This window comes from Lepidochelys olivacea, assembly GCF_965140295.1.
Source record: "Lepidochelys olivacea isolate rLepOli2 genome assembly, chromosome: 9".
NCBI classification, from domain to species: Eukaryota; Metazoa; Chordata; order Testudines; family Cheloniidae; genus Lepidochelys; species Lepidochelys olivacea.
Window position 1 is genome coordinate 88,858,755 of NC_140419.1, and position 22,809 is coordinate 88,881,563.

General features: G+C 41.1%; 1 protein-coding gene across 7 annotated transcripts in view; it reads right to left on the reverse strand.

Annotated features, from left to right (window-relative positions):
- GRIA3 (glutamate ionotropic receptor AMPA type subunit 3) overlaps positions 1-22,809 on the reverse strand; it is a 222,304-nt gene that overhangs the window by 123,211 nt on the left and 76,284 nt on the right. For all 7 annotated transcript variants that reach the window (XR_014712945.1, XM_084638760.1, XM_084638764.1 and 4 more), the window contains one exon: positions 19,596-19,783. Coding sequence is in view for 6 of the 7 variants with exons in the window: in XM_084638760.1 (XP_084494886.1) it covers positions 19,596-19,783 (188 nt within the window). In the remaining variant the exon portion in view is untranslated. The remainder of the gene's footprint in view (positions 1-19,595; positions 19,784-22,809) is intronic.

Below are 22,809 nucleotides of genomic sequence, written 5' to 3' on the forward strand. Positions count from 1 at the left end.
ATGTACTCTATTAGGCATGGTCATTCTACAGCCAGTATAACTTATTAGACTGGTATCCACACTGCCCTTCCTCCTTATATACATTCTCCTACCTACAGCTGTATCCTTTCTTACTTTGTTTTCTTCCCTCTCAATGCTAAAATTTGGCATGGAGATTACCTGGACATCTCCGAACCATCTCCCCCAGATTCCTAGTTTAAAGCTCTCTTAATCAGTTGTGCCAGCCTCCATCCTACAAGTCTATTTCCTTCCCTACTCAGATGAAGTCCATCCCGAGAGAACTGTCCTTTGTCCATGAATGCCTCCCAGTGGCCATATATCCCAAAGCTCTCCTTATAGCACCACTGCCTAAGCCATCTGTTGATAGTCATAATCTTGTCACACCTTTGTTGCCCTTCTCTAGGAACAGGCAGAATCCCACTAAAGATTACCTGAGCCGCGATTTCCTTAAGCGTCTTCCCCAGCCTACCATAGTCTCCCTTAATACTTTCCAGTGAGAATCTAGCTGTATCATTTGTTCCCAAATGAAGGACAATTAGGGGATTCTTTCCTGCTCCCTTTAGGATCCTTTTCAACCTCAGGTCTACATCCCGTATCTTAGCACCTGGAAGACAGCATACCCTTCTATTCTCTGGATCAGCTCTGGTTACAGGCCTGTCTATTCTCAGTAAAGAGTCCCCGATCACATAGACCTGCCTTTTCCTGGTGACAGTGCTATTCTCCAGTCTATCCCCTGTTCCCTCTGGCTGCAAGTTCTTTCCATTCCTATTCTCCCTTGTAATCCTCTTCAAACCATCCTGTATCCTCCTGGGGCTCATATTTGGTATAGGCTCCATTGACTCTTCCCCTTTTCTTATAGGGCTAGCTGCTCTTCTCTTCTTCTTGCCCTTCCACCTTCAGTGACTACCTGCTGAGCCCCTTCTTCATTTTTCAACTCTGCAAACCTGTTCTTGAGCTCTATTTCTCCTTCACTAGCCCGTCTTTTCCTCTGCCTGGTTCTTTTAGTCACATGCTTCCACTGACCAATTTCCTCACCCAGCAGTCTCCCCTCAGAATTCCTCAGTCCTGCTTCCATCTGCAAGTCTGAGCTTTTTCCCTTCAGATAGCTCATGTCTTTGCTCCATAATCTGCTCAAACCCCCTCCTAAACTCAACCAGACTTTCCACCTGCATTTCCAAACCTCGGATCTTTTCCTCCATCAGCTCTATCAGATGGCATTTCACGCAGACAAAACTCTTACCAGGTACCCCCTCCAGGATCATGTACATACCGCAGCTTCCACATCCAGTCATCTTCATTGTGTCTTCCATGACGGGTCACTCCCACTGCTGCCTCTGTATCCTTCCCACCTAAATCCTGTTAATCTGGGAAACACAAACCACACCAGAACACCACCACCCACAGGAAAAACAAACCCCAAACAAGCACCACAATACAAACTCCCCTTACAAACCTTTATAGGACCCCTAGTCAGAGAAGCCCTGCCCCGTAATCAGGGCTCAGCTTCTCTCCCAGCACAAAACCCCTACAAGCCTCTCCACATACAAATACTACCACTACAAAACCAAACACAAATACCTTCTCCTCCAACAGAACTCCCACTCAAACTCCCCTGTTTACAGCTCTGTTTGCTGGCTCCTGTGCCGCTGCAGCTGTCTGGTATGGTATGATGTTTTTCAACAGCAAAACAAACAAATAATATGGGCCAAATTTTCCACAGGATGGCAAGCTGCCAACCTTGAGGTGGCAGGGATCCTCAGCCACATCAGATGTCACATTAAATGCACTCAGCAGTGATCTCTAAGTCTGGCAGTTCTGTTTGAACAGTACAGCTGATTTTACACCTGACTCCACATACAGCAGGTCAATAAACCAAATAAGCTATAGGGCACCCAACCCTACTCTTTTCTCCTCAGGTCTGGCTAAGAGAGTATATGGTACAGAAACAATCTATTGGCCCCAAATGGACTGAGCCTCATTCATATACTCAGGCTGGAATCTGAGTGACATATTTGTGATACAGGAGAATTTTCTCCACCGGGGCTGACTAGGGTTTTTCTCCCCCTTCCTTTGGAGCTTTCCACAGTGATCATCTGGTAGGATATTAATATTTATAGGCATGCTAAAGGGAGGGGACCACATCATTCTTCAAGAGGGCTGAAAACAGCTTGAGATGTTAGGGAGAGTCCTATAGCTACTGAGTCTGGCAAGACTTAGAGCATACTCTGGACATAAGTGAGATCATGTTTATTACATCTCAGCTTGTTAAGACTGAGTCTTTTCTTAGAGATGTTGGTTGTCTTAATTGCCTTTGTTAAAGCTCAGATCTTGGTTTGGGTGCATGCTGGTTTGTATTGCTTGTGGTGGAAGAATTTTGGGTGTGAAATGACTATAGGTACAGTATGTCTGTGATGGGGTGTATCTACCTCACACTGACCCAGTTGGGGTTAACCTCACACTGTGGGCCAAAGAAACCATGCCCCCTCACCCCTGCTGGGCATGCTCAACATGGAGACAGATATAAAAGGGAGTGGCCTGCTCAGTTTGGGCTGGAGGAGAGGGAGGGCAGATGTGAGCTGCAGGTTCCTGCCAGGGACTAGCTGGAGCTGCGGACCATGGAGGCCAAACCAGTGGGATCGACAACAGAATCCCTGCTGACGCCAGAGGATGGGAGTGAGCTGAAAGGCTGACTGACAGAGAGAACTGACAGAGCAGGAACCAAGGACAGGAAGTGACCCAAGGAACGTGACTGTTAAAATAGGAAACCCAACTGAATCACTGACTACTGGTTTCACAGGACCACGGGTCAGGACCTGGTGGAGAAGGGTGGGCCTGGGTCACCCTACCCTACCGTACACCCATTACAGGATGTGGGTGCTGCTCAAGGACTCTGGCTGCTAGGTCATGTTGCCCAGAGACCTAGGGCAGCCCCAAGGACTCTGGCCGCTAGGCCATGCTGCCCTGCTAGGAGAGCCCTATCTACTCTAGCCACTTGAGCCATAACCCCTTATTTGTCCCATGCAACCTGACCCCTGGTGATGGGGTAATCTATCCGGCCACAGTGCCCCATATATGAAGTTGATCCTACCTGGTACTGGATTGACTGGTTGGGGAGTTGTGGCTTGTGAGACAACACCAATGGGGTCTAAGGCATGGAATTATTCCTCTCTGGGCTTCAGGACCTTTTATCAGAGAAAAGAGGACTGCAGCGACTACTGAGATAATGATTCACTTTATTACTTCAATACAAGCTGCAATCGAGGTCCTCTGAACCAAGTCCCAGTGTGTGAGATCAAACGTTCAGGTTGTCTTGAGGTCATCAGCAGTGTGCCTTACCTAGCTGAGTGTCTAAGGCTGAAGAAAAGGGGCAACTGAAAAAGCCCTTCTCAAGCTGAAAAATGGCCACTTACGCCACCATGTTTTTATCTGCCTGCTGCTGATGCTTTGCAAGAGCCGTCTGTGTTTCATCTTCTGCAGTGGACAGTCTAATCTTAAGAGAGATCTATTAATCTTCTACATCATTATCATACATACAAAGGGCAAACAATCTAGGGGAACAGTATGTGACATCCAAGGTATAATCTTTATTTAATATATTATTCAATTTATTTTGCATAGGTCACTTCTCAGCATCCAACTAGTGGTACGACAAGCGAGAAGAGTGCAGAAGATGAAAAGCCCTTGTAAAATGGGAAACTTCTTCCCTTGAGGTGAAAATGATTTAACTATCAAACCAGGAATCAGTGCTTACTTCTATCAAATGCAGAAGGAGCCACTTTGTTACCTCACCGGCATCATTTCATTACTTGAAATTGCAGTACCCATTCCCCCAACATTATCTGAAGCACAAATACATTTTGGTGGCAAAATCAAGGTCGCATCAAGTGCTCTGAATATTTATTCCATGCTAAATTACCTCTGATCAAATATCCCCACAATTTCAATTTTTGCCAATTGGCCAGTATCATATAAGGCCTGTGTTGGTCTTTCTGTAGCTCCATGTTCACTGTCACCACAAGGTTAATTTCCAAAAGAAAGCAGTACAGGGTTGCAGCATTTTGTGGCAATGAAAGGCATGCCACAGCTGGCAATGACAGGTCACAACTGAAAAGGTGATATGTGACATGCCTTTGATTTCACTAAAATGAAACCCCCTCCACATTCCACAGAAGCAGCTTCAATCATGTATTCTGTTCTCTCATACACGGAGTCAGATAGTGATCCCAACACTGCAGGCAATTTATAACCCTACACCAGTGTTAATGGGGAGCAGAATCTAGCCCCCAGGGATTCTGATATAGTTAAATAAGGTAAACAATATTTTCAGTTTGTATTAGTGAGTAGTACTCCATTATACTTGAGTTAAATATTCAATGAAGACTGTATTAAAATATTTAAATGGTGATTCCAAACGTATCTTTTGACACAGATGAAAAATAACTGCTTATATGGATGAGTATAATCCATCCATTGTTTCACTGATTTAGTTTCCTCTATGGAGTGTCACAAATGTAGCTCCGCCCTGTCCCAATTGCCAGATTTTGTATTTTCATACAGTAAATGAGGTAGCAGAAAGTAGCATAAAAATCCATGCACTCATTCATCCATATCCTCATGTGTCTATGAATTTTGCCTGCTCGCATCTGCTGCCTCACTTTTGCAGCAAGAATAAAAAAATCTTTCATCTCCCAGTTAGGCGATGGCTATGCATTATGGTCGTCTCAGGTAAGTACAAGGAACATATGAAAGCACTATTGCTTTTCCCCCTCCATTCTTTCCTACTAATAGTTCCTCTCTCTGTAAATGAGTCAGTGTTTCCTGACTGAAGGCCATGCAATGGAAGGTGCATTTACTATCTAGATATATATTTATACTTGGTGCTTTTTAAAAAAAAATCACAATCCAACACATAGGTTTTGAGGGCACACTATTCTTCCCCATTTTCTTACAATTTGATGTGATGTGTGTAAGGAATTTATTGTGCTCTAAAACAGTCTCTCAAAACCTGTTTATGTTCCACTTCCTTCTTTTTGGGGAGTTAACAGTATAACTTGTTTACCCAAACTGGAGGTATTCTTATTGTTAAAGGACACGTGCTACCTCAAAAGCCTCAGGATCTTGAGGACATTGAGATGGAAAGATTTACAACCCATAGTAACTGACATTCAAATCGCAATAGTTTACTCATCAAGCCAAGCAAAATTCATTAAAGCACCTCTCCTTTAAATCAAGACCTTTTCTTTGTCTAGACAGATGAGAACAGAAAATAATAGAGTTGTACCTCTCAGCACTGCATCTATCTCCACAGGCTATGTCCTTCTGAACAAATACCTTGATGCCAAAAATCAATCAAAAACAGCAACTACTCTCCACCACTCAAAGCATTCCAGTCAAACCAAGATCAGAAGCAGAAGTTTGTTACAATGTATGACAACGCCTTACTAGGAAACAGAAAGGATAAACAAAAAGGCAGGCACATAGTACTTGTTGGAGAGACATCTTTGTCCCTTATCCTGCAAAGCGATTCGCAAGAGTAGAACCTTACTCCCACGGGGGATTCCACTAAAGACAGGAGCAAGCATACTGTAGCTACTGTATGTGCGTTTTACTATCCTTTTATTAAAATGGTGAATTCCTCTTTAACTTTACAAGAGTGAATAATGAATTAAATAAAATTCCAATTGTATTATGGAGGTGCTCTGGCAACTCCACAGTTACGCCTACATTGAATTTTCCATTTCAACTAGGGTGTAAATCCCTTAATTAAACACTCTCGTTCTCAGCAGTTATTCTCAAACATGGACTATTTCAGGAAGGAGGACACGCTTTAATTTCCTAGGTGCTCCTTAGGCTGATTAGATCCTTCTTTGGAGAATTCTAATAGACTGGAAACCCACTCCCTTTTGAAATTTTCCCAGAGATTCTCATGTGTTCTCAGTCCTCTGTAACCTCGCAGTCTCAAAAGTCAAACTTAAAATTTCACGCAGAGCTCGAGCCTACAGAAAAGCACAGCCCAGGATAGTGGCTGGGGAAATTTCAAACAGCCCTATGTTATTTAGCTTGTTCGCCATAACTGTTTTATTCTTCATTTTGAAGGCTGACAGAACACTACGGCTTAGCAGAGGACGTTTGTTCATCGATGCTGCCTCCCTTACTCACTAGCTCTCCTGCTCAGTTACAACCTTTATTGGCCCAGAGACGAGTGGACGGTCCATTGGTTAAGGGTGCTAGCCTGAGACTCGGAGGACTGAATTCCCTGCTCAGCCACAGACTTCCTACGTGACCATGGGCAAGTCACTTAGTTTCTCTGAGCCTCAGTTCCCTGTCTGTAAAATGGGGATAATGGTACTATCGTACCTCACAGGGTGTTGGGAGGATGAACACACTAAAGTTTGTGAGATGCTTTGATATGGACAACGGCAGAATCTGGCCTGAGAGTTACAGGGCATGGTCTACAAAGAGAGATTGAAAGACTGGGACATGGACAATTTAGAAGTTTACCTTCATATCTGTGGAACAGAGGTGGAATTTAGCCCTATTAGACTTTGTGCAGCAGAAGTCTCATGGAACTAAAGCATGCCACTACTTTCCAGTCTCACCCTGAAGTTTTGATACGTGGTGAAACCGATTCATCGCTTGGTGAGATGGTAATATGCATTGCAAACCCCAAAGAATCCCTGAAAACAGTCACACTGCAGGTACTTATCTTTAACCCCACACAATGCAACATTCTGCTGAAGAGGAAGTTGATTGTACTAACCATGGCTATTGTGCTACACAAAGGCTTTGTCATGCACTGCCCAAAGAGAAGGACCACTGCCACTGCCCATTCTTGGTAACAGTGAGCACGGCAGTCTTGGCTACTTTAAGCCCAGTTCCCATATGTTGCAGTATATTCAAAGCTTAAGGGAGCTAATTCTCCCCCGCACTTGCCTCACTCTGACACTGGTGTAACTTCACTAAAATTTCAGTTTTCCATTTAAAGGATGGCACAAATCACTTAATTAAAAATGATCATTAACAGAAATCATTCTCAAACATGGACTACTTCAAGGAGGAATCCGTTGGTTTTGGTACCGTACTATTCACACCCTTTAAAGCCTTCTCTGCAGAACTCTGATAGATTTAAAATAACTCCATTTTGAAAATTTCCTAAAGATTCCAGCTGTTTTATATTGCTGTAAGTATGATGAGAAGTTTATCCAAAATGTTTGAGTCATATGTTTAAAGTCAATTGTCTGTACAGGGAAATGTCCCTAGCGCGTCCACATACACACAGAATCATTTCAGGAGAGAGATAAAATACCGAAGAGATGTACATCTAATTTATTTCCCCCTCTTCATTGCATGCTATCTTCCTATTGTTGGGAGATTAACTCTAAAATTCTTTTGCATCCCATCAGTATTTCACAGCAATCACTGTAATCATAGCCGTGGCTCTAAGATTTGAACTAGAGTCCTTGAAAACAGAGCACTCTGCTTATATAAAGCATTACTGCATTCAGAAACCATGTCAGCCTTACTCCAGACTATTATTTGGATATAACCCAGAAGTGTCGCAGTAATTTAGTCCCAATGCTCACATAAGAATCTTTTAAAAAGGAGTTTGTACTGTAGAGAATTGCCTCCAAGCAGACTGGAAAATACTGAGCCACAGCCATCCTTTCTTCCTTTTAACATTTACTTTTTTTTAGATCTTATGAAATAAAAAAAAAAATACATTGCAATCTCTGAGAGGGAAGCCAGGGTTTTTTCATAGAACTTCACTACAGAGATTAACAACAACGGGAATTAAATACGATTTGCTCATTTCAATGCACTGAAACAGTTGAGAGGTTCATTGTGCTTCACTATAAACAGAGTGCTGCAGTATCTGAGTTCTTTGTATAACTGGGTTCCATTATGCATAAAACCCGAACCAGGAGAAATTATGAAGATTTAATTCATTTTTGTTAGACTTCTACGCTACAGTGTAGCCATTTTTACTCATATGAGGTAGTAAGAGTTACAGCCATGTTTTTCTTTCACAACTTTAACTTTACCAGCAATTGCCCAGGAGATAAGAAATGCTGGGTATTTTTTAGGGATTGTGTGTTGTATATTGTTAATATTTTTGTTCATTGTTATATTTTGGCGGAACCAAATTCCAACAGTAAATATTTAAACATGCTTACACATCCTGACAAAATGGGTCATGCATGTAACAATATGGGCCTATTTTTCCTCAGGTAGTATATAATTTCCTTTTAAAGTGTTGCGTCATTTTCATTCTCAAAATTTGTTAAGCAAGCTGGTTGCAGAGCAATCGACTAGTCACACGGTCTTGTCCACAGAACTTGCATGAACAGGGGGAACGTTTAGGTGAGGATGTAAAGGGTCTGGTTCTCTTCTTGCTTAAACCAGTATAAACAAGGAGCCACACCAATGAAGCTAATGGAATCCACTGGTGTAAAACTGCGGCAAGTGAGAAGAGACTCACGCTCAAAGGAGATAAACGTAGATAGACTAAGGATTATTGCAAAAAGAAAAGGAGTACTTGTGGCACCTTAGAGACTAACCAATTTATTTGAGCATGAGCTTTTGTGAGCTACAGCTCACTTCATCAGATGCATACTGTGGAAACTGCAGCAGACATCATATACACACAGAGATCATGAAACAATACCTCCTCCCACCCCACTGTCCTGCTGGTAATAGCTTATTTAAAGTGATCATCAAATTGGGCCATTTCCAGCACAAATCCAGGTTTTCTCACCCTCCACCCCCCCACACACAAATTCACTCTCCTGCTGGTAATAGCCCATCCAAAGTGACAACTCTCTTCACAATGTGTATGATAATCAAGGTGGGCCATTTCCTGCACAAATCCAGGTTCTCTCACCCCCTCACCCCCCTCCAAAAACCATACACACAAACTCACTCTCCTGCTGGTAATAGCTTATCCAAAGTGACCACTCTCCCTACAATGTGCATGATAATCAAGGTGGGCCATGTCCAGCACAAATCCAGGCTTTCTCACCCCCCCACTTTTTTCCAGGACACACACACACACACACACACAAATTCACTCTCCTGCTGGCAATAGCTCATCCAAACTGACCACTCTCCAAGTTTAAATCCAAGTTTAACCAGAACGTCTGGGGGGGGGGGGGAGGGTAGGAAAAAACAAGGGGAAATAGGCTACCTTGCATAATGACTTAGTCACTCCCAGTCTCTATTTAAGCCTAAATTAATAGTATCCAATTTGCAAATGAATTCCAATTCAGCAGTTTCTCGCTGGAGTCTGGATTTGAAGTTTTTTTGTTTTAAGATAGCGACCTTCATGTCTGTGATTGCGTGACCAGAGAGATTGAAGTGTTCTCCGACTGGTTTATGAACGTTATAATTCTTGACATCTGATTTGTGTCCATTTATTCTTTTACGTAGAGACTGTCCAGTTTGACCAATGTACATGGCAGAGGGGCATTGCTGGCACATGATGGCATATATCACATTGGTGGATGTGCAGGTGAACGAGCCTCTGATAGTGTGGCTGATGTTATTAGCGAATACAGACTAACATGGCTGTTACTCTGAAACCTAAGGATTATTGGTTTGCAATGGGATAGTACTTAACTGCTTCGGTGCCTGATCCAAAGCCCTTTGAAGTCAACTGAAAGACCTCCCTGAAGGCCTTATGATTTACACTGTGCTGTTATAATGTTCCAGGAAACTCAGACAAGATGTAGGTGGGACTTTGAACAGCACTGCAGGTGCCTGTTCCCACCCTATCTGACACTTTGCACAGCTGTAGTGCAATTAGTTCTGGCTTGGTCAGCACTGAGGAAAGACGTAAGTTCTTGTGCAGCTTTGCGCCTATTGACTCTTTGAGTCTTCCCATTCACAAATGAGATCACAAGCATACCAGCACTATTATGCTGTCACTGGTTATATGTATTGTCCGTTTGCACAGGAGTATTATACTATTCCTATTCTAATATGGCTAATGTCATTCTGGGGTGTATTAACAAGAGTGTCTTATGAAAGTCAACTATGTAATTGTCCCACTCTACTCGGCACCCAGCTTGATGACTGTGTCCAGTTCTGGGAGCCCAACTTTAAGAAAGCTGTGGACAAATTGAAGAGAATCCAGAGGAAAGGTTAAGAAAAAGTGAACATTTTTGGTCTTGAGAATAGAAGACTGAGGAGGACTTGATAACAGTGTACAAATACATGAAGGGCTATTATTAAAAAGGATGGTGATTGATTGTTCTCCACGTCCACTGAAGACAGAATAAAAAGTAGTCAGTTTAATCTGCAGCAAGGGAGAGTTAACTTAGGTTAGATATTAGGAAAAACTTTTGAACTATAAGGATAGTTAAGCACAGGAACAGGCTTCCAAGGGATGTTGAGGGATCCCCATCACTGGAGGTTTTTAAAAACAGGCTTAGACAAACATCTGTGAGGGAGGGTCTGGGTATGCTTGATCCTGCCGCAGCACAGGGGGCTGACTAGATGATCTCTTGAGGTTTTTTCCAGTCCTACACTTCTATGATTTTTTTTATATTATGTTTCCTTCCTCTCCCTGCAGATGGTTCAACAGAGTTGTCTTGATAATGGTTGCCTAGGAAACTAATTAAGGAGAGAATTTGGTTGGAAGTGGAGTTGCAAGCATTAAACTCTATTTGAGAGACAGATGCAGAAATTAAGGTAATGTCTGAAAAGATGAAAGGATTCATCCTTTATTTTGGGAAGAAGAAAGAACTGCATTAACTGTTTGGACTGTAACACAGCAGCTTTTCATGCAGCACTGATTTTTAAAGGATAAGAAGAGAGAACTGGTGATACTGAGCAAGAGATTTTAAAACCCAGGCTCTGTTTCGAGGTGGTACATGTGATGTGGAAAAGGTTCCCAGAGCAGTTAGATTTCAGAGTAGCAGCCGTGTTAGTCTGTATTCGCAAAAAGAAAAGGAGGACTTGTGGCACCTTAGAGACTAAGATTTATTTGAGCATGAGCTTTCGTGAGCTACAGCTCGCTTCATCTGACGCAGTTAGAGATGGTTAGATGGTCAAATGGGTTGGTAAAAATAAAATTGAATAGACAGGCTTTTGAGCAAGTTCCAACCAATTAACATGCTGTGTGTGTTTTTTATATTGTGTCATATATATCGTAAAAGCATTTCATGTGAGTTTCGTTTGTGAAAGGTGTCAGCTTGGCAGCCCCGAAGACTCAAGTCTTCTGTCTGCCTTTAGAACAGGTACAGCTGAGAAGCATCAGTGCAAGTTCCCACACGCTGCCCTACTAATATACATCAGGCCTGACCCCATCAAACAGTGAAAGGATACCTCAGTACCAAAGGGGCCCATTTGACCCTTTGCCTTTCTACTGAGTAGTAGTGATTTATATAATGTGAACACTGTTTAAATAACGGAAGGGGCACAAAGATTTTTTGGCTGTGCTTGGTAAGAGTAACCAAACAGGACCACAAAACTTCTTGTAATTGAAAAAGCAGCAAAAAATGGCTAATTGTACAACAAATGCAAAAGGGGCTTTTTACAGACATCTATTAATTAAGGTTCAAACTAGCTATACGCGCCTATCACTCAGGGCATGAGATATCAATTCTAATTTTCTTTCCAGTTAATTCATGGTAATTCCATTGACTCCATATTTAGGCCTATTGTACACTTAATTACTATATATAGATAGATCTATTTGTGTACACATATGCAGTATATGTAGCATGGTAAAATATGCAAAATGTCAAAAGCATATGCATAAATGTGTGCACACGTGTGCACTTATGGCTAATGATTATAAGTTACTAGTACAAAATAGTTAAATGCTGCTAATACAGAATAATAAAAGATCTTAATGGTGACTTCAGGTTGTAATCTCTTTGGAGTAGGAAATGCGATTTGTGTTGGAAATGGATCTTTAACTGTACAGCACCATGCATGTTATGATGCTATATACATTAAATGTGATTAATAATCATATTAGCACAGAATTGCAGTTCTACTGGTTTTCTGAATTATTCTATTTTGAAATCTGTTCAGATCCATGGTGACACTACCTTAAATCACTCTGCTGTATGAATAACATTCTGATCGTTAAATTCTTGTCATTCTGAAACTGGGAAATCTTATGAGAGCTAGATGATGGCTTTCAGACGGCATTAGCATTTACAAGATGGTAATTCTACCCATAGGAATGTGTGAAATGTTTTATATGTGCAGAGGATTAGCCCGATCTGAAAAGGACATTTGCTTCCCTATAGTTCAGACACTGTGCCTGTGGCTACTTATTAGTTCAATACCTCTTAGTAGCATTCCCTTTGGGCAGAAATGGCTGTTGACATTGGCATGAGCACACTTGCTCACCTTCCACAATTTTGTTGGCTAAAATCCAATGGAGATGGCTGCTAACCTCAGGAGACCCCCTTTTCTCCCCAATGGAGGCTTCATGTCCAGCATGATCACCTCAAAGAAGAGACCACTACTATACTTGTACATTCTTCCCCCTAAAATGCATTTATGGGCGTTTGGACTGGTCAAATCTGTGTGGAAGGATGACTGACGATCTTTTGGTGACAAAGTTTCGAGCTCTTTAGGGTCATGGAAATTAAATGGGTCAGTCACAGAGTGACTTGTAACAAGAGTCTGCGTATATTAGACACCCCTCAAGGCCTCACCCTGAATCCCTTACGCAGGCAAATCAAGGTCCTCACAGAATATGAAATGCTGGTCCATGACTCCTCTGTGGCACAGAGCCCTGAGAACCTCAGCAGCACACCCTGGCTCTGTGACAGCAGTGGAAAATACTCACTGGAGTGAGGAAGAGACCAATGGGACATATGGAGAAAATAGAGCCTAAGGATACCCAGCACTTTGGTACCTCCCCCAAACATGCCAGTTTATTTATGGGGTGGTTATTACATTTTTTTAAAAATTGCATGAAAAAGACAGGCCAGTACAGTAATTATGGTGTATGTTATACAAACCTAAAGCATACATGACTTGCAAGGTTGGATCTGGATTAATTGTGCACTTGGATATTTTTCCTGATATTTTTTGGTGATTTTTTAAAACTCTGTAATATAAATGAAACATTTTTTTATATTTATTCTTAAAACACCAAAAACCTGGGAGCCTTCTTGCAGTGAGCACAGTACCCCTCACTGAGGACTGAATGCTTCTACAAAGTTATACAGCAATGGCAATATTGAAAAACTTTACATCTTCTTAATCTTAAAATTTCAGACTCAAAAATCAAATCAGGTTATATACTTCCACTGCAGAGAATCAGATTCCCCTTTGTGTTCCTAGGGTCACTTTACTTGAAGGCTTTTTGCCAATTTGACCATTATTTAAAATTTTTGTGCATTATAGTCCTTCCTACAGTATTGCTTATGTTTTGTTTACAAGAGGCGTCCATTCAATATTGAGATTGCCTTGGAGCCTAACCTTTATGATTTTGTTTGGCAATAGTCTTCTTTTGATAAAAGCATATATTCTCTGAAATAAACCAGTCTTTTGTAATGTTTCACCATTTTGATCCTGAATGATTTTCTTCCGTCTTATTTTCCCTTCGGGGATTTGCTTCTAAATGGACACTGAGCCACTCTAGTCTGAAATATGACTTATCTTAGTTATAAGAAAGCCATATTTCTGAACCTGAAGACTTGTTTCTAAATAAACAGTCAAACTCTAAAGCCTGATGCTATTTTCCAGAACTAGATGACTTTGTTCATGACAATAAAATCATTTTATATCTACCTGTGAAATAATATTGGAATATTTTGGCATCAAGGGACAAGAAGAATGGGGAGTTCATGAATTTTACAGAGAATCAGTTTTAATACCAGTATGTGTGAAAGGAAGCTACAAGATTAAACTAGATATAATTTTGTCAAGAAAGGAAGGATGGATATGGGCCTAATTTACTGGATTTCACAGATACAGGACCACATCTATGGGTAAATATTAACAATAATGTGAGAAACAGTGATTGGATGGCAATACGAGTAGTAAATTACACGTGTAAAAGACAACCCCAATATAATGCCAGAATAACACACATGTTTAATTTTAGATTGAGATTTATAATTACAGGCATGGGGCCTATGTTTAGAGAGACTCTGGGATGGTTTCTTAAGACAGAAGAATGCCTATGTGTGGACTTTGGCCCATGGTTTATTGTTTATTAGTACGTATTAGTAAACAGAGAACCAGAGCCAGATTTTCTTGACCTCAGTGAAACCACTTGTGAGGTCAGATACTATTCAATGTAAGTAATAGTTCAGAATCTATGTGGATAAATGATAAAGCATGAACGGTATGATTGTTTCCTGGGGAAAAAAAGATCAAGACTATACGTAAGTATATTCACCAAAACTGAACTTTAAATTTGCTCTAGCAAGCATTTGCATCAAAAGCACTTCAGCACTCATCCAATTAGAGATCAGAAACAGTACAATGTGACTTAACTGACCAATAACAACTGAGCAATAAGGCCCAGATTTTTAACTATATTTATGCATTAAAATGAGATTTAGGCTCCTAAATCAGTTAGGTGTAGTGATGCTGAGCACAGCAATGCCTAAATAGCTTTAAAAAGCTGGGCCTAAGTGAATGCTCACTGGGAATTATTCATGATGAATTCAGACTTTGCAAAAACTCAAAGTGATGACATTTGTCAACATGTGGCATACCTCATCCAGTGCATTAAATGCCCCAGTGAAACCAGACAATCACTATGCTCTCGAATGAACTCACAAAGGAAAGTGATAAAAAGCACCACATCAGCTGTGGGTGAACACTTTTCACAAAGCGATCACTCTGACCTAACAGTCCTCATCCTCAAAGGAAATCTGCACAACACTTCAAATGACGACCCTGGGAGCTTGAATTCATAACTTTGCTAGACACTAAAAATCATGGACTGAACAGAGACACGGGATTTATGACATATAACAATGTATGGCCCACTAACCCCGTCCATGTCCCCCAGTTGCCTTACCCCTCCCTTCTTTCCCCCTCTGTAAGTGGAGGGGTGTTAACAGGACACTTCACCTTGAATGGTTCCTAGAAATATGTTAACTACTCGTGCTAAACAATCTGTTCTGCCTTGTATTTAGCTGTGACACTCGGAGTACCCGTCTCAGAGCTGAAGAAGAGCTCTGCTTAAACTCAAAAGCCTCTCTCTCTCTCTCCGACAGAAGCTGATTCAATAAAAGCTGTTACCTCACTCACCTCAACATTTGTCAAATGTTTTTGAAGAATAGATAAATCTGAGGAAAACTCTTTTTAAAATTTGTCTCACAACCTTCGCTACCACAGTTTTTCAATCTTCAAACTAGAGATAATATTACCTCACGGAGCTGTTGGGAGGTTTAATTATTGCTTAGAATGTGACTTAAGCCCCTTGGATTTAAATTGACATTTAAGTTTAAAACAATACTATTGTGTGTACTATATCTTATCAATGAGGCTAGTTTCAAAGTTACCAATTTAGTATTACCGGAAGACTGTAAATCCTCAGGTTGAACTGACACATGAAATGGCTTAAACTATATTCTGGGACCAAGATTTTCAAGAGAAACTAAATATTTTGGGGGTACCCAACCTGAACCAACTGAACGGGCTCTGATTTTCAGACGGCAGGTGCCATGCACTCTCTGATAATCAATCCCTTTTACTGGTAACATTTATGTTGGACAGCCAACATCCCTACTCTCTTTTGGACGTTTTGGATTAACTCGAATATACTACTGTTTTCAGTCATCACCTTCAATAAAACGAGTTCCCTAAACATCTAAACCTTGAACAGTCAGCACACAATGGTATTTGCTCATTTTTCTAAGAGCTTATTCACTTTTTTCTTGTTGGCTTTGGTAGACTTTCTAACTATGTGAAAAACAATCTAAAATATGCAAATCTAGAGTTATCCTTTCCACTGTCAGCAAAGCACAGTTGTCTATAAGGAGGATATCTCACCATTCCCTTGAGTATTTCAACTACAGTGAACTAACTACTGTTAGAATTTTTGTACGATTTGATTAGCCTTATGAGAAGATAAGCAGCTAAGCTGAAGAGACAGACGTAAAAGCCTGAAAAACTAATTGTACAGCAATAGACCCAGGGGTAGACCAATACTGACTTTCACCTGCAGAAAAAGAGGTCATTGTTCTTGAGTCTTGGACCAGAAAAATCTCTGGAGGCTGCTATTTGTAGATATTTTATCATAATGCACACCAATGTGGGGCCCAGTCCTGCAACCTTTTCTCATATGAATGGTCCCATAGGACAATATGCATGGGTAAGTGATGCACAACTGGACACTATCTTTTTTGTCTAGTATGTAATAGAGTATTTATCCCAAAAGTTGTGTTTGGTTTGCTTTACTAACTAGTTTATTTTGTTTCATAACCAAATAACTCAAAATCCCTTTTAGGCCCTGATCCTACAAATGTAAATGCCTTTACACATGGGCAATTCCAATGAAGTCAAGTAAGACTGCTCACATATATAATAGTAATCATATGCGTAAATGTCTGCAGGATCTGGGCTTTAAGCTATACTGTCAAATGATTAACTAGTCAATCACGTTCTATGCTATTGCATTACTGAAAACCACTGCTTCTGAAAACTGTAGACCAAATCCTGGTCATAGGCACCGTCTCTGGGGTGCTCTGAGGCTGGAGCCGCACAAGAAAAAAATAGGGGGTACTCAGCACCCACTGGCAACCCCCCAGATCAGCTACTCCTCCTGCCCACCACGATCAGCTGTTCAGCGGCGCGCAGGAGGTGCTGGGGTGGGGGGGAGAGGAGCAGGGGCAGGAAGAGGTGGGGGGAGGGGCAGAGGTGGGGGTTTGGGAGAAAGGGTGGAGTGGGGGCAGGGCTGGGGGCAGAATGGGGCGGGGTTTCGAGCACCCCTCGGGAACTCAGGAAGTTGGTGCCTCTGGTCCTCGTGCAAGTAAAATTACATTAGAGATCATTCAGAAGAAAGATTATTATACTGTTTCATGGAATCTGACTGGTAAGTATAAATAAAACAGACTTAGAAAATGGATAATTTAGCAATTCAGAAATGTGATATCTAAAGAAATGTGATATCTAAAGTAAAACACCAGACAATTAGGGATAACTTGGTGCTCAGTGCTGTGAACCTTTAGCTATGTGAGAGTTAAGAGTTCATCAAATCAATAATCATAATGATGGAAAGTTGAATCGAACATTTAACAAAAATATAACCCTACCCACATTTGAACTCAGTGCTTCTGAAGAAGAAATTAGATCATGACTCCCTTCCCTATTCCCCTGAATAAGCAGGTGCGAAATGAGGCTATTGAGCCAAGGGCAGTTGGGCTCAGTGTTTAAGGGAGAGAGGGGGATTCTCCATCTCCCACATAGGTAGAAACCATGAAGCTGCTTGGGAAGTAGGAAACTAAAACTCCTTTCCATCTCTAAGCAGCCTTTTGTGGATCTTTCACTAGCTTCCACAAAGAGGCATGTTCCAGTTAGCACCACTGCTGTGAGGGGGTTGGGGGATGGAAAACCCACTCCCCCTTCTGACATTCCCCACCCAATTGCTTTTGGGCAAGAGGAGGTATTTTGGACCCAATGGCTGAGTTGCGTGTCTGGTTAAAAGCTCTGTTTTGTAGCTTGTCACAAGTAGGGTTTCCAATTTTGGTTGGGCAAATTCCTGGAGGCTTCATCACATGGCATAATATTTAATTAAAAATTAATCTTAAATTCCTTGAAACTCCAGGACAATCCTGGAGGGTTGGCAACAATAGTCACTATGATATTTTCTTGCAGCTATGCAGCACATTTAGTCAGCTGGAAGTCATCCTGTGCCTCCTTTGACATCATCCCAACATCTTGACCATGTCACTGGCAGTCAAGGTGGTGGAGTCACAGACACCTTTGGTAAGGAGGACTGGAGCTGGGTGGCCATGTATATGTTATACAACCCACTCAGAGGTTGACTTCCCTTGGAATAGGACCACCCACCAGTCCCTGCGGCTACATGCTGTGGACATGCCTTGGGACAGTACTAAGTCCAGAGTGGTTAGGGCTAAACGAAAGCATATGCAGCCAACAGCATTGCAGGGCTTAGTATTATCAGGACAGACCCATCCATTCTGAGTCCGTTACAGATACTTGCAGTTCTCTTTCGCTCACATGGTTTCAAGTCACTCCCCAGACTTTAAGCCTGAATCAGACTGTTAGTGTCTTAGAGACATTTATGATAAATTTCCCAGTACTTAGCTTCTATCTAACAATACAGGCCTTTCTCATGCAGGAGGGGCCTGGTCCTGCTCCCATTGAATTCAATGACAAAACTCCCATTAAATTGAAAGGCAGCAAGATGAGGTCCTATAACTCCAGTGACTGGAAATGATTCAGCTTGGGGCTTGACTGGAATTGAATGCTGTCCGAATTGATTCACGTCTCCTGAAATTCTTTGGTTTTGTTTGTGGTAGTGTGGCTAGTTTGCCATTAGTTGACAATATACCATTTGTACAAGAATATGCTAACGCTTCATGAAATTTAAATGTTATTTTTGATTATTCCAGACCATAACTCTAACTACAGCTTTATAAAGTGGCATTTATCATAGGAGTTTGCAGTCTTAACCCTGAGCAAATCCCTGTGTGCCTATGAACAAACAGGCTGAATGGGTTGGTTCAACTGTAATGTAGGCTCTGCTGGGGCTGTGAGCCACAGCTTTGAGTGTGGCCAGTGGGGAGCCAGCCTGTCTCTGATCCCTGATGTGTAAGTGGAGTGCTGCTGTTTTTACAGCCCTTCAGGGGTACAGTGTACTTTCTCCCATAGAGACAGCCATGGTAGCTGGTACTGGAGGGGGATAGGACCATGGGCCCACTTCATTCCCACCTGCTTTTGGAAGACTACCACACCAGAGGCTCCTACCAGGAACCGATCCCCTTACTTAGACCAACATGGAGACTGACATTCTGGGCAGCCTCAAGGGGCTATTGGAGGATCTTAAACTGATTCTGAGGGAAGCCCACTTCCGAAAGGACTGTGTCATGTGTGAAGTCACCCAGCATTTGCCCTCTCTAGCAGCAGTGAATGGCACTCCACCACACCCTAGAATATAGTGGGGGAGGCTCCTTTGCACCCCCCGAAAAGGCCAGCCAGAGTCAGTTGAATTTACCCCCAGAAATATTTCCATATGTGACAATTTTATTCATACATGAGTCAGTGCCTCGGCCTCCTTCACTGGCTGATTTTAGTTTTTTACTGTGATCCCTTTTTTCAAACAGCACTCAATCCTGCAACCGTTACCCACAAGAGTAGCCCTGCCTTCAGTAGGGTTATTTACTTCAATAAGAGCTACTGCTGAGAGCAAAGGTTGGCCGTCTTTTTTATTAATTTAGAAGGCAACAACAAATTTACAGAGATGTTTTCTGCTGGGTTCTATTCAAATTATTTGCCATCAAATGTGAAAGCCATCCAGGATATTTAATTTTAGAAAGGTAATTGGCAAGTTTTTATGACTTATTTTTAAAGAGCTGTTTAATTTATTTCTATAGACAGACAATTCCAAAACCTTATGTCACATACAGCACAGATTTGAAAAATACCTGTTCCAAAATTGTGTTTATTCTCTCTACTTCACAGTCGATTAAGTATCTTTTTTCCTGTCGTCTGTCCATTTCCTCTATAATTCTCCTAAATTCCTGAACATCCTTTATACTTCCCACAGACCTGGCTGTGACTTGCCAGTTGTTTTGTACCGCTGCTTCCATAATTGCCTGAAGAATGGAAAATCCTAGAGGGGAGAAAAATACAATGCAATCATTTACTGAAAAAAAATGGTTTAAACATGTGAGAACAGGTTAAAAATTATATTGTATGAAAAGCAATATAGTAGATAGTAGCCTGCAATCAGTTCATGACCTGAATGACAAGATGGTAGGGACCAGATTGTGCTTTCTGTTACCCTGGTGTCAATTCTGAGCAGCTCCATTGACTTTAGTAGAATTACTTCAGAAATAATTCAATGAGATTGGTAGCTGGCCTAATAGCTCTGATGGTCTGACCTGGCCTGTTTGTGGTTTTATTAGGGTCCATGCCAGCTAAGGGTGTGACCCTGCAGTCCTCACATGGGCAAAACTCTCATCGGATTCAGGAGATGAACAGAATCCAGTGGGAGATTTGCCTGAACAGAGACTGCAGGAATGGAGCATTAATTGGTACAGACCCAACCACTGCATACAAGAATGCCAACTAAATCATCGAGCTGGCTACTGGAGGCATGTACTGTAGAGCATATTTGCTGATATTCATTTTTATTTCAAGAAATATTTTTAAATATGGAATGCAATAGTATTAACTAAACTTTTAAAGCTTATATTAAGGTAACATTGACTCATTCAGCAGCCTCAACAGAGCAGCAAAGCAGCATGAAATGAACAAAGAGCTGCACAGTGGGAAATTTATGCAAGCAAACTGCAGTTCATTCCTTGCGCACAGCTGTGACTGGGATGCAGACAAACTTGAGCAAAGAGCCGTGAGCTAACTGTAATGAAGCTGGAAAGGGAAATCTCCTCCCCAAAGGTAGTTTATGTGGGAGCCTGGGGGCACTGATTTGTATTCCTTGTCTTGTAGCATTTAGTTTGTGTTTACTGACCCCCTTTTTCCGGAGGTTGAGAGACTGTAGGATGTTTTAAATTATTTCCTATTTAGAAGAGTTCAATTCAGATAGCATAGTTCACCTACTTGACAACTCAATGTACCTACTTGGGTTCCAATGGAATGCATCCATTTCAGTACAGAAACTTCCGAGCAGAGTATGTTCTATCTAAATAATTTATTCATAAATTATTGAATTAAAATTTATTTACACTTTGGGGTCCTTATTCATAGTCCTACTTTAGAAGCACAGAATTCCTTCATGTATATTCTACACACACACATACATATACACACGTACACGCACATTTGCTAGGTTTAATTATTTATATTTTAACATGGAAATTTACTAGTACTTTATGGCAAACTCCCTCACCTGCTTTTGAGACTGAAAATCCTTGAGAGACACACAGGAACAAAGCATTAAAGATCTGAACTATACCAGTTACTATTCTGAGCTCAAATCTGAGATTTCATTGTAATGATGTTTTTTATACTAAATAACTAGGACAAAGAGTCCGATCTCATTTACGCGGGTGTAAATTTGCAACAACTCCACTGACATCAATGGAGAGTCTCTGGATCATTACTGGTGTAATCGAGGGCAGAATCTGACCTCTGTTGCTCGAGCCTGCATGTAGAGCATTAGTAGAACTTTTCATGGGGCTTCCCACCTCCCTTCAAAGGGCCCACACAGTGGCTACCTAAAGCTCCTTGAGTATTATTGGTTTTCCTTTGTATGGATGCATGTTATTGTCTTGTCAAAGGTGGTGACAATTTATACATGCTCTGGCTGGGAATCTTTTCTGGCATCCCCTTTCCACTGACACTATTAAAAGAGAGCCATTTACATATCTATAGTATGATAAACTCAATCTTCCTCAACATCATATTTTACAAAGATGGCTGTGATGTCTCAGAAAGTAGTATGATTTCACTGCGTACAGGAGGAAGTTCACATATAAGACTAAGATACTCAAGCTTACAAATGATGAATTCTGATATGGAAACATAAATACAATTAACAGGAATTTACAAAAGCTTTGTATGTAAAGATTTGCTTTTATAATATTTGTTTCTACTAAATAAGAACTATTTACACCTTTCTGCTTTACATCATTCATGTGTAAATACAAATCTTGTGCTTGTACTAAACTAATAATAAATTGGTCCACAATCTTTAGAAATCTTCCAATCAAAATGTACTAATCGTTTCAGTTTATGAACATTCTGATCCCATATAGGCACCTGCAAGAAATGGCATTGCTCTTATATTTTTGCAAATAAAGATACAGAAACACTTATGGATATTCCCAAAGAAATAAGTTAAAAATAAATATATTGGAAAGCATGTACTTTACTACAATCTCAAAGTAATGCACACTGGAAAACATAATCCCAACTGTACATACAAAATAACAGGATCTAAATTACAACTCAGGAAAGAGATCTTGGAAGCACTGTGGATAGTTCTCTGAAAACATCTGCTCCATATGAAGCGGCAGACAAAAAAGCAAACAGAAGGTTAGGAACCATTAGGAAAGGGATTGATAATAAGACAGAAAACATGATAATGCCACTATATAAATCCATGGTCTGCCCAAACCTTGAATGCTGTGTGTAATTCTGGTTGCTGCATCTCAAAAAAGACATATTAGAATTGGAAAAGGTACCGAGAAGGGCAATCAAAATTATTAAGGGTATGCAACAGCTTCCATATGAGGAGAAATTAAAAAGACAGGGAGTTTTCAGCTTGGAAAAAAGAAGGCTAAGGAGGGAATGATAGAGATCTACAAAATCATGACTGGTGTGGAGAAAGTGAATTAAGGAAGTGTTATTTACTCCTTCTCGTAACAAAAGAACCAGGAGTCAACCAATGAAATGAATAGGCAGCAGGTTTAAAGCAAACAAAGGAAGTACTTCTTCACATAATGCATAGTCAACCTGTGGAACCTGTTGCCATGGGATGTTGCAAAGGCCAAAACTATAATGGGATTCAAAATAGAATTAGATAAGTTCATGGAGGATAGGTCCACCACTGGCTATTAGCCAAGATGGTCAGGGATGCAACCCCATGCTCTGGAAGGCACTAGCCTCTGAATGCCAGAAGCTGGGAATGGGCAAAGGGGATGGATAACTCGATGATTACCTGTTCTATTCATT